Source organism: Oncorhynchus mykiss, chromosome 12 (assembly GCF_013265735.2).
Source record: "Oncorhynchus mykiss isolate Arlee chromosome 12, USDA_OmykA_1.1, whole genome shotgun sequence".
In the NCBI taxonomy this organism is placed as follows: Eukaryota; Metazoa; Chordata; class Actinopteri; order Salmoniformes; family Salmonidae; genus Oncorhynchus; species Oncorhynchus mykiss.
Genome location: NC_048576.1, coordinates 67,136,827 through 67,148,706, shown reverse-complemented (window position 1 = coordinate 67,148,706; position 11,880 = coordinate 67,136,827). Strand labels below are relative to the sequence as shown.

The following is an 11,880-nucleotide window of genomic DNA, read 5'->3' as shown; positions in this document are numbered from 1 at the left end:
ATCCATCCCTATGTGCATTGCTGCCATCTGCCGTGTTAGAATGAACTATGAAAATAATGACGTCCGCGCTGGGTAACCCAGACATGCCTCGCAACATGGATTGAATCACATATTTTAGAGTAAAGTAGGCTATCACTTGTAACAAGAGTAATTCATGTATGACATGCACTAAACACATGCGATTAAATATACAGCTGATGGGATTTATATGCATAATGTCCCATAATGCACTGCTTGGCCATATGAAGTAGGTGAAGTCACCAAAAACCTCATCGGTGTTAATTTTGGAGTAACGCGTAAAAGCACCGCTATAAGAAACGGACACCATTGTGGTTCCTAGAGAACAAGGACCTAACATCATTCACGAACTAGAGGGAGCCAACATGGCCGAATGAAGGGCTTGGTTTCGCGGAGCCTCCTCCAGGCCCGCCCACCCATGAGTCAGAGGATTTTGCGAGGTCTACTAGAATGACAGCTCAAACCTGTCCACGTCAACACCAGAGAACCACTATGGAGATCGCGTCTCTGGTAAGCAATCGGTAGGGATATGGCTCTTTAAACATATTTCTAAACGAGCATTACCTTGCAAACGCATGATTAGGCCTCGTCGGCCATTGCTTGAATAGCATTCATTATAGCCCTTTGCTGCGTAAGATGTTGTATTCAGTATTTTACAGTATGGCCAGCCTAAGACGTGATTGTTTGAGGTCTCTGACTGGCTGGATCTAATCTTTTCAGGTGCGATAGCAGACATTAGGAGGTACTGTATTCTGCACGACTGTCGTTGTTATCTGAATGTAGTCTATGCGCTATTTGAGTGTAGCGTACTGAAATTCCACAACCAGCAGCAACATGTGTTGTACTTTTTCCTCGTCAATGGGCAATTGCTGTTGTACAAACTCGAACAGTTGCCAAATCATCCCAGAGAGAGGGGCATACTGTTTGAAAAGCTACCCCATGTCACATATCTGATATTATAACCCAATTTGTTATGATTTACACTTAAATGAATGGCATGAGGTGTCGGTTATCCGTTATACTTTTACTATAACTGTGACATCACCCTGCCCAAGCATTGAAGGGTGAACACTGAATATATTGTGTGCCACGTCTACGATATTTGGTTTCAACCGGAGGAGGTGCGTTGCGCAGCATTTTACGCTTACCAAAAACTTGATTCCACAGGTGGGTTTTTTAACAAAATATGTATAGAATAATTTCACACTTTTGAGCTAAACTCTAGACAGATTATCATTGTACTAAGATAAATTAAGGTTTACGTTTCGACTTTACAGTTGTTGTTTTTTTTATACTGTAATTTAAACTTTAAATAATACAAGCAGCGCTGGACAAGGCCGCAATTACTTTTCGTTGATTAACACACAGCACTTGACCCCCAGCCTCAAAAGATATCTCTTTGTCTCTCGTATATATACACACTTTTTTAAATTGTATTTTTATTTTTTTACTGATAACATTTTAATTGATGTATTGCTCTATGTAAATTGCAGTGTTTTCTGTTAGTAGGCAGTCATTATGGCTGCACACTACAGTGGCTGGATGTGGATTTCAATAAGTTATGGACTCTTGATATTGATATTCACTGTACTTAATGCATAAAGTAATGTTGCACAAAGGACCATAGGACTGGTTACCTGACACCTGCACCTCATTGAACTGTTCAAGGAATTCGTTCCACTATTGACTGTTTCTAATTGCCATAGACATCTGGATGACTGGTTTGGACTTTTCCTCCAGTTCAACTCTAAAGTCCTGAATGTGATGTTCCTGGCCCAAGTTCTGTGATACACTTAGGCTCTGAGTCTGTGGTAGTCAGTGCATAACAGAACTTTGGCCCGGTTCAACCAAGGCACCGTGGGATGGAAGTAACTGAAGGTTCTGGGACCATCGTCATCTACACTCGCATCTCTTCCTGATATTGTCGTATTCCTCATGCTTTTCAATAACTTGACTGTATTATCATCACCAATATCATCATCATCATCATCATCATCATCATCATCAGTGCTCTAGTAATAACTGTTAGGAATGTGTTCAGTATGCCTAGGTCCTATGGAAATGCAAATTGTCCTTATTTCTGGTCAACATGTGGTCATACTGTCTTTCAGGAACCCTCACTTTACACAGTGAAAGCGGTCTTCATTTTGGATAACGATGGCAATAGACTTCTATCAAAGGTATGCTAATAACAGTTGTCCAATAGCGACCCACGTTGGTTATTGTTGTGGAGTCGACATTGTGAGTACTGCCCCAAATGAGCACTTGTTGTAGATGGTGTATTAATTATAACTAATGACTCAAAATTCTGTCTTTGTTGCGTTTTAGTACTACGACAAAGAGCTCTACCCCTCCATGAAGGAGCAGAAGAACTTTGAAAAGAACGTTTTCAACAAGACACACAAAGCTGACAGTAAGTTTTTACCCCATAAAAATGTTCCCAGGAGACTATTGGAGTGGATAGTTGAGCTTGAGGCCTGATATTCTGGTCCATTTTATAGTTTTAATGAACCACTAAGATTAAAAAAAATATATATATAAAAAGCTTCTAGCAATGTGGTGAGAGTTGAGAAGATGTGCACTGTCAGTGAAATCAGTATCAACAGGATCATAATGTAAATCATTGCATATGTGTACCAGTCTTTCTTTGGCTTCTCGTCAATAGGATACTGTGTGAAAAGCATTATTAGGTCACGACCCGTTGTACACACACCTTCTGTGTATCCTCCAGCATAGAAAAGCATGAGGCAGTGTTAGCTGTACAGTATTAGCCTGTGGCTCAACCCTCATTGGTTAGTTTGTCTAAAAGTTGAGAAACAGTATTGGTTCCTCTGGGTTCTTCAGTCCTCCCAAGCTCACGTTACAGTGAACAAAAGGGGAGGGAACCAGTTCAGCGACAGACAGCTCTCACACTCTTTTGTTCCAATGAAATTCACAGCAGTCACCTGACACCCCGGGTCCACCTGCCCCTAAGGAGGATACCCACTCTCCATCTCGATATCCCTCCTTCCTCTCCATCCCTTCTTCCCCACACACATAGGAGATTAGCATTTTATGTGACAACACTCGTTTAAATTGGAAGCCTCCATTATTGGCCACATCCATGAAACCTCTCACTTGGGTATGTCTGTATATGTGAATAAGGTGTGGATGTGCTTTAACATTGCAATAAAGATCACTTGGTGGCTTGGAATCTCAGCGTCTCGCTCTCTCTCGCTCTCTATCTCTCTCGCTCTTTCATTCTCTCTAAGCAGATGAGATTGCATTTGTGGAGGGGATGACGATCGTGTATAAGTGCAGCATTGACCTGTTCTTCTACGTGGTGGGCAGTTCACAGGAGAATGAGGTAGGTAATGTGCTTCAGATGCAGAAGGAGTACAAGGCTAGACTGGTGCTTCAAAGACTGCATTATGGCCCAGATCCTGACTTGAGATCCGCAGTCCGCATGCAACTCAAGTTTTTTGCACAAATCTTGCATTGACATCAATGCATAATTCATACAAAGTCTGCGTTAAGCCCTCGCATATCAATTTAGAATTCGGATCTCAGAAAGCAACATGTCATTTTCAGTAGCGGTGCATGGGTAAAAATGGCTTCCCCCCTATTACAACCTGTGTTGTGATAATTGCGTTGTTTCATCTTTAACCTGCTAATTATTATGTCTTGTGTGTGTGTATGTATATATAGGTGTATGTATATATGTGGGGTGGCAGTGTAGTCTAGTGGTTAGAGCGTAGGACTAGTAACCGAAAGGTTGCAAGATAGAATCACTGAGCTGACAAGGTACAAATATGTCGTTCTGCCCCTGAACAAAGCAGTTAACCTACTGTTGCTAGGCCGTCATTGAAAATAAAATTTTTGCCTAGTTAAATGAAGGTAAAATATATATATATATATATATATTAATATATGAATTAGGTGTGTGTATATATGCCTGAAAGCCAAGACAATAAGAAGACTCAGTGGTAGAATACGTTCAACCACACCTTTGTTTTATCACACAACCGGAGAGCAACCTCTGTCTGGTGAAATCCACAAAGCACTGCCTCCACTACTCCAGCAACATTTCAACTTCAACATCATCAAGTCACCCCTGATTAGTCTAATATAGTGACAACTAAAAGATACCAAAAACAATTTAGTCCAATCAACGTAAGCTATATATGATGTGGCTGTCCATGGTTCGGATTTCTGTGTGAGTGCGCATTTGTGCGAGTAGGAAAACATGTTGACTCACCCTACTTGTAGAGAAACGACAATGTCATCCTCCTCTCTTTCATGTTGACAAAACATTCTATCACTCTGTTATACAGTACGCACTTATTTTTTGTTGTCCTAGCTAGCCTAACTTCCTTTCACAGGCAACGTTAGCTAGTTAACATTAGCTTACTACACCTAGCTACATATTGAACTTCCATCCTCTCAGGCCAGGGGCACAATGTATTAATTAATGGTTGGATCAGAATCGCCATTGTAATCATTGTCCAGTACAGATAATTCATTACAACCACAAGTCCAAATCCCTATCTCCATCCATGGCTAATTTAGGAAAGTGCCAATTTGAGCTAGCAAGCTAGGCACCGGAGGACAACAATACAATGAGATGCAACAAATGAAGTTGTTTCTGTCAATGACGTATGCTCACAATGCGATTTGATTGGAGTGATGCCAAAATCCAGACTGGCTTCCCTTTTTTTGGGTTCTTTTTTTTTTGTTGGTGCGCCAGGACTATTCACAGTTGAGCTCAGTTTAGCTCAATGTTGATTGGCAATAAAAAAAACAGTTTTAAATCAAGGGAGGCCAAATGCTCACTGACTTCCCTTGCATTCAATGCTACAGGTGGCAACAATGTCATACTAGTTTGGACCAGACGGCATCAGATAGATGGCCGATACGTAGAGACAGAGGGCTGCTGTTTGGCTCGCTCGGATGCTTGCTCCGGTGAGATGCATTCAGGCTCTTTTGAAAATTGAATGAAAATGATTAAACTCGGAGAGACAAAAGATTTTACAAATATATACTGTATATATTGGTACATTTTTGGGGAAGCCTGACTGCCATTGGCATCCATGAATACATGCCACAGGTCATTTGTCTGCATGACGTCATCAATGGAGACCCTATATATAGAAAATGCCCATGAGAATAAGTGGCTGATAATTTCATTTTCTTTAGCACTTGTTGCTGTGTACATTGCTAGCGAAAAACCAGCCCCTTTATGGCATCTCAGCATTTATATACAACAAGCAGAGTGATTCAACCACATCTGACTTTTTGCTCTCTCTTTCCCACACCCTTTCTATGTTTATTTCTCCTGGCTTCCATCTATACCTCTCAATTCTCTTGTTTTCCTTTCATCCTCCACTGCTCTCTCTCTCTTCCTATAGCTCATGCTCATGGCTGTACTGAACTGTCTGTTTGAGTCCCTCGGTCAAATCCTAAGGTAAGCGTACAAGTGTTGTCTTATGTTGAAGTAACCTCACATTTTAAACGTGAGGAGGTCAACCTTTTTTAGAGGCTAACGATTGTAGTAACATCGAGGAGAAAAACGTAACAAAGTCAACAGCCACACAAGAAACGATTATTCCATTTTTTTTTTTGTAAATAATTAGTGAAAACATCACTCATGTAAATATGGGGACAGGTCAACAAAATGAGAAAAGTTCATTTCTGATTTGAGTAACTCTGGTGTAATTGTTTCCTTCATGCGTTCAAAATATGGGGAACCGAAACAGTTGATGCCCGCAGTAAGTTAGTGATTGTTTATTTTGGGTTAAATTATGATCGGATGACAGTGACACACCCAGAGCCCTCTGTGTAGTGGAACAGCTTGACAGGGGCTGGAGCCGTTACCATAGAAACCAATGCAGTAGCAATGCAGGGAGGGAGAGAGTCAATTCATCTATTTGCTCTCTACTCACTTCATGCAGTTTTTCTCCTATTTAACAAAAACAAAATGCCAGCTGTTAAGTATCATGTCAAGCCTTGACAACTGGTACTACAGGAAGTTAATTTAAGTCGGTGTTTGAAATGTACAGAATAGCCTAAGGTGACATGAGCAGTAGTGTCCCCTACATTTCTGGTCACAAGGCAATAATATGAGACCCAATCACAGATTGGGCTCCACGTACTAACTACAATTCAAGTAAGTCAATCAAGTTTTCTTACTTCCAGGAAAAATGTGGAGAGAAGGTGTCTATTGGACAACCTGGACGGAGTCTTCTTAGTAGTGGACGAAATTATCGACGGGGGGTAACGTATAGATTGCATTTGGATTACTGTTACATTGCTATTTGTGTTGATAATTGGTTTCTTTCCCACATTTCTTGTTTTGAAAAAATGTTGGATTATTTGTGTCCTTGTTTGACATTTTACTGCCTTGTTAGTAGTTATTAACACAATAATTAAACTGCACCCGCTATAACATCTGTTAAACTTTGTACACGACCAATAAACTTTGATTTGACGTATCATTCATGGGATGGGGTTTGGGAGTTACTGGTACAATATCTTGTGTTCTCTGAGTTACTGACCCTAGCATTGTGTTACCAGGGTGATCTTGGAAAGCGACCCCCAACAGGTCATCCAGAAGGTCAATTACAGGGTAAGACACCTACAATCACAGGCTGTGTCTACTGTATGGATGAATACAGATTCTGATATGAGTACAATACTTGAAGACACAGATGACTATAGGAAATTATGATATTTTCGGACCGACTGAGGTAGGGATTGTGTTTAGTGGGATTGTTGTGGAATCTGATAACCTGTATGTTTGAGGAAAATTAATTTACTTATTTGATGTCACAACACCAAATGCCAGTCTTCAGCCCCCCTCCCCACCATCCCCTCATCACCCAAGTCCATCTCATCTTCCTCTTACATGTGTCCTCTCTCTCCCCCGACCCCACCCAACTCCTCACACTGTCAGCTGGATGGTTCAGAGCAAGCCTACGGCTTCGACCTCTTTGATTACATCGTTGGTAACATTGATGGACAGACGGACAGAAGCCAGTGTGCATAGCAACAGACTGCCCCAACAACCAGAGAGGGCGAGTGAGGGAGGGAGGGGGTGAGGGAGGGAGGGGGTGAGGGAGGGAGGGGTTGAGGGAGATCCAGTGCAGGTAACTGCATGGTGAGAGAGCATGCCACTTTAGGTTCACAATGCTGGAACAACTGTCCACTAAGTCTGTCTTGCTTGGGTTTGTCAGGGGTTAGACTGAGGTTACCCAGAGTGTTTCAAGGAGGTCGTATGGGGTTCCAGGAAATACCATAGGTGTTGGTACACTTTAAGAGCAGCGGGGCCCTTTGTAGTACTCCCTTGCACAATGCATGCCTTGTGTGAGGCAGCCATTTTGATTAGATTGCGGTGGTCATTGACATATTCACCAGTGTCAGAGTGTATTTACATTAGCAATGCAAGGCATCACATTATTGTTATAAGGGTATTATGTTAGTTGTCGCTTGCTTTATGTGTTTGACTCTTTACACACACAATGGTGTGTGATTGCTATGACGTCATGTCCCCTCTTTTACTTGATCTATTCCAGGCGGATGAGAACCCACTGTCAGAGCAGAGCGTGGCCCAGGTGAGGTCATACACACACACAAACAAAGCAATGTCACTGCATGTATAGACTATGATTAACTTTTCCATTGATACAGCTTTAGCCATTAATTTCAGCTCACACCTGATGACATAACCTTCTATTCTACTGTCATGTACAGTATATTAATTGCATATAAACTATAACATGATTCTTATCAGGGTTGGGGTCAGTTCCATTTTGAATTTTTGTCCATTCGGGAAGTACACCAAAATTCAAATTATCTTCAATGCTTGGGAATTGGAATTTGGTGTACTTCCTGAATGGACTGGATTTTAAATGGATTTGTCCCCAGCCCTGATTCATGTCTTTCCAGTTACCCATTTTCATCATTTCAATACTAAATGTTCTGTAGAATAAAGCCACAGTACACAATATATGGATAATTGTCTCCCAGTATTGTTCCATTTGAAAATTGACAATTATATTACTACTCATAGTACCTGATTGTTTGAAGCTTTGCCAGCATGAACTAACCTGCATCTGGATTTGATGCCATGCTCACACCTGCATAGTAAATTATGGAATGGGCCACATTGCATTGATCAACATGGCTGCTGAATTGCTCTTACCTTCATGCAATGTTCTGCCTGTTTCTTCCTCTTTCCTTCTTCTCCTAACCCTCTACTTTAACCCTCACAGCACATTACGGACAAATTGGCTATGACCTCCAATGTAAGTCCTCTCACTCTTCACCCTCCAACATGGGACATTTTGAGTCTCTTGGGGCGTGTTCAGAAGACCAGAATGTTGCAGATAGATATGACGTGTATAGAATGGACACATCATGACTGTTCTATACTGGTCATCTCTCTGTGTGACTTTCAGACTGCCCTGTACTCCTGAGTCAGACCCTGCTTGCCAGGAAGGGTTCATATCCAAAGCTATTAACTATTTGTCTTGTGGCAGTTTCTCTCCCTTGTTGGAACCAAACGTCAATGACAATACCTTTCGATCCTCTAATAGAAATGGAATTGTCATGGTGCCTATATAAAAACACTAGACCTTGACAATAAACCTAAAACAATAAACACTTAACATTAAACGAAACCGTAAACGACTAGAGGTAGACAGTAAACGCTAGTCACAAGTTCATAATTTTAGCTGGGTTCCTTGCGCCCCCTGGTGTGTAGTTTTATGCTATGCATCTCTGTTTCAACAGCCCAAAAAAATGCAGTTTGTTTCTCTTGTGGAATTTCGTTTTAGCAGGAAGAGTGACATTTTATAAATCACTGAGTCACACTTGCATCATGTCATTGAATAGAATTAAATTCTTTCTAAGCAAGATGAAAATTCATTTGTCTGCTCAGAGAAGCTGACTGTCACTTTTTTGTGTCTACTACACAAAATACACTTACAACGTTTGATGTTACACTTGCAAGTTTAAGGAGCTCATATTTCATGTAAATAATGAAAGGTGAGCAGTTCCCTTCAAATTCACATTAATACAACAGTGACACCTACTGGTTGAAGTGTCACAATGAACAATAAATATAACACACTGCATACTATAATAGGCTACTTACTATATGATCTGTGATAATGTTGTTTTTCCACATTGAATCTGAAAGTGTTCTTTCTGGGGTTTTTCTTTCCAGATAATGCAGTCTGCCAAAGAACAAATAAAGTGGTCAATACTCAAATGATCTACACCGCCTGTCCAAAGGTCAAATGTCTTACAGTGGAATGGACAGTAGGAATGTATGTGTAAATATTAAAGGTGTATTTAGCGTTTTATGCTTAAATAGGCTATATTTATGGTAACTAGTGGCAAGTATGGGCATTTTTCATGTGAAGGCAAGCTGACCTTTTGTATGTATTATTTTGGAAATAATCTATTTAATTTATTTGATTTGCAATAAATTGCAAGATATTATAGCATATGATTTTGTTAATTTCCCTTAACCCACAAATACTCTGTAAAGAAATGTTTTAACCAAACCAAGCAATCAACTGCATTTTGTTGTAATGTGTGCAGGCCTACACAACTAGGGAAACTGTTGCTTGGGCTTCAATAATTCTGAAGTTATGTTATAGAGAACTTGAAATATGAAGTTATGTTATACTACACTTTTAAAGCTTTGTAAACTTAACAGAAAAAGGCAATAGCCTGTGTAGTGTTACAGTAGTCCTGTATCTAGTTGAAAGTCAGGTTACCCCATGTTTAATTTATGTTTTAGAATTATTTTGTATTCATACTAAAACGAAGTTGGTGTAGTTGGTTAGGCCTATGTTTTTTCTAAAGCACTGAGAACACCATTAGGACTATAAGAATAACATATTTTGTTACTAGCCTATGATGGACAAATACACTTTTAATATTTCCTTTTTTAACGCCAACGAAGAAGAGGCTAACAATTTTTCGCTTTGTTGATTTCTATTGACAGCTTATTTTTTTCAAATGTAGTCTGCCTGTTGTCAAGCTAATTAAAATGTATATTTTGTGTTGTCAAAATGGCTCTTGTTCCATATATCATACCTAATTTGACACTGTTTTCTTGTTTCTTCGAAAAGGGTTCCTGTGAGCAGTGAAGGCTGTAGCCCACAGTGTCTTTCGAAATGAATAATTTCAATGGTAATCTCAGTTGTGAATAGTCATGAGACATGGGGTGTGGTGTCTGTTTTGATTGGACGTCAGGGTCTTACGTCAACATCCCCCGCCTTCATAGCAAGAGCCAATGAAGCGTTTCAGTTGTTAAATCTCAAAATGTGATTGGACGTGTCTGCTGCAGGGTGGAGCGTTCTATGTTCCATATCAGTCTGTGCTAAATATCGTTTTAATTGTTCAATATAGGTCATAATTAGGTGAAATTAAGCATGGACAATGAAGATGTGTCTGTGGTAAATGTTATAGTATATGTAAAGAAATTTAATAGCATACAAAAGTTGCTTGTAGGCCTATTTTAGATTACATTGCGATGCTTTAGATTTAGGAATTGGTATAACTGGTACGATATTATATAATTGGAAAACATAGGTTTAAGAATTATTTCGATTTTGAAATGATAATGTTGAACGAATTTGATGGCAAGAGGGCATGTAGGTCTCTTAAAATAAACAATTGTTCAAATATACAAGGATCACCTGCTACTTTCATATAAGGATGGAAGAAACGGAAACGGATGAAATTCTTTATTTAGCCTACACCTCTAAAAATCTTAACTCTCTAAATCTTTAGTTTACGATGTTCTATGCAATTTTACTGCCATTCGTGTTTAGCCTACTTTCGTTTTGAATTGCATTATAAATAAAACATTTTATTATAGGCTACACACGCCACACAACGCTTCTCAATCTGGCGTTTTTAAATGTGCCTATATGGAAATAAATGTGCAATAGGGAAGACAAAGGCAACATGTTCACTACACAGGGTATGTAAGCTATACATTGTGTTAGGCGATAGCGGTCCATTCATTAGTTTTAACGGCAACAAAAACGAATTAATATTTTTATTGAACGCATGAAACTGCCTGCTCATAATTATAATCGGCTTGATGATTAAACCTGTCTGCGTACACTGTGCCCACCAAGGATTCGTTTCCCCAACTATGCCATTGCTGCCATCTAGTGGCCGTCCACCGCCTTGCAGCATCTCATGTGGAGTAATTTCCTCTCTCCCCAATGAAAAGTCACTGATAGGGATATCGTTGACATAGTATCGGAATTGACAAACTACCATGACAATCAATCTCATAACCAAGCCCAATCAAATAGCTGGGAATATTTCCATCTCATCATGGATTGCCTAGAACTAGTGCCTTGTAAGGTAGGCCTATGTTTATAGCCTATCATGTTTTTTTTTTCATTGCCATTAGGCTTATTCCAGAAACAGGCTAATAATAATTGAAAAACTATATAGGCCTAGGTTATTTCCAAGCCTTTTATAATTCAATAATAGGCCTATTGTAGTCTGTATTTATCTACAGAGATTGAAAACATCATTTTTTTTATAGCATTGTTCACATATCCTCTGTACCATAGCATTTTTAGCATTTTCATAGCATTTTTTTTATTCAAATCAAATATTATTTGTCAAATGCTTCGTAAACAGCAGATGTAGACTAACAGTGAAATGCTTACCTACAGGTTATTTTTATAAAATAGAAATAGTGACACAGAGAATAACAAATGACAATGAAGAGTACAAATCAAATGGCTATATACAGGAAGTACCAGTACTGAGCTGATGTGCAGGGGTACGAGGTAATTGAAGTAGCTTAGCTACAGTGGCAAGAAAAAGTATGCGAACCCCTTG

At 39.6% G+C, this 11,880-nt stretch overlaps 1 protein-coding gene across 3 annotated transcripts; it reads left to right on the top strand.

The window, feature by feature from the left end:
- Positions 1-276: 276 nt before the first annotated feature.
- Positions 277-10,080, top strand: LOC110538086 (coatomer subunit zeta-1). 3 transcript variants are annotated; one of them, XM_021624664.2, is made up of 10 exons: positions 277-528; positions 2,130-2,198; positions 2,347-2,431; positions 3,273-3,364; positions 5,406-5,461; positions 6,193-6,270; positions 6,571-6,622; positions 7,569-7,607; positions 8,268-8,300; positions 9,224-10,080. In XM_021624664.2, the coding sequence occupies exons 1-10, from the start codon at positions 469-471 to the stop codon at positions 9,269-9,271; spliced, it is 612 nt and encodes a 203-aa protein (XP_021480339.1). In that variant the 5' UTR covers positions 277-468; the 3' UTR covers positions 9,272-10,080. The 3 variants fall into 3 exon arrangements, with proteins under 3 accessions (XP_021480339.1, XP_036794020.1, XP_021480340.1); XM_021624665.2 differs by lacking the exon at positions 8,268-8,300 and having other exon boundaries at positions 376-528; XM_036938125.1 differs by lacking the exons at positions 7,569-7,607; positions 8,268-8,300; positions 9,224-10,080 and adding an exon at positions 6,950-7,093 and having other exon boundaries at positions 374-528.
- Positions 10,081-11,880: the final 1,800 nt, after the last annotated feature.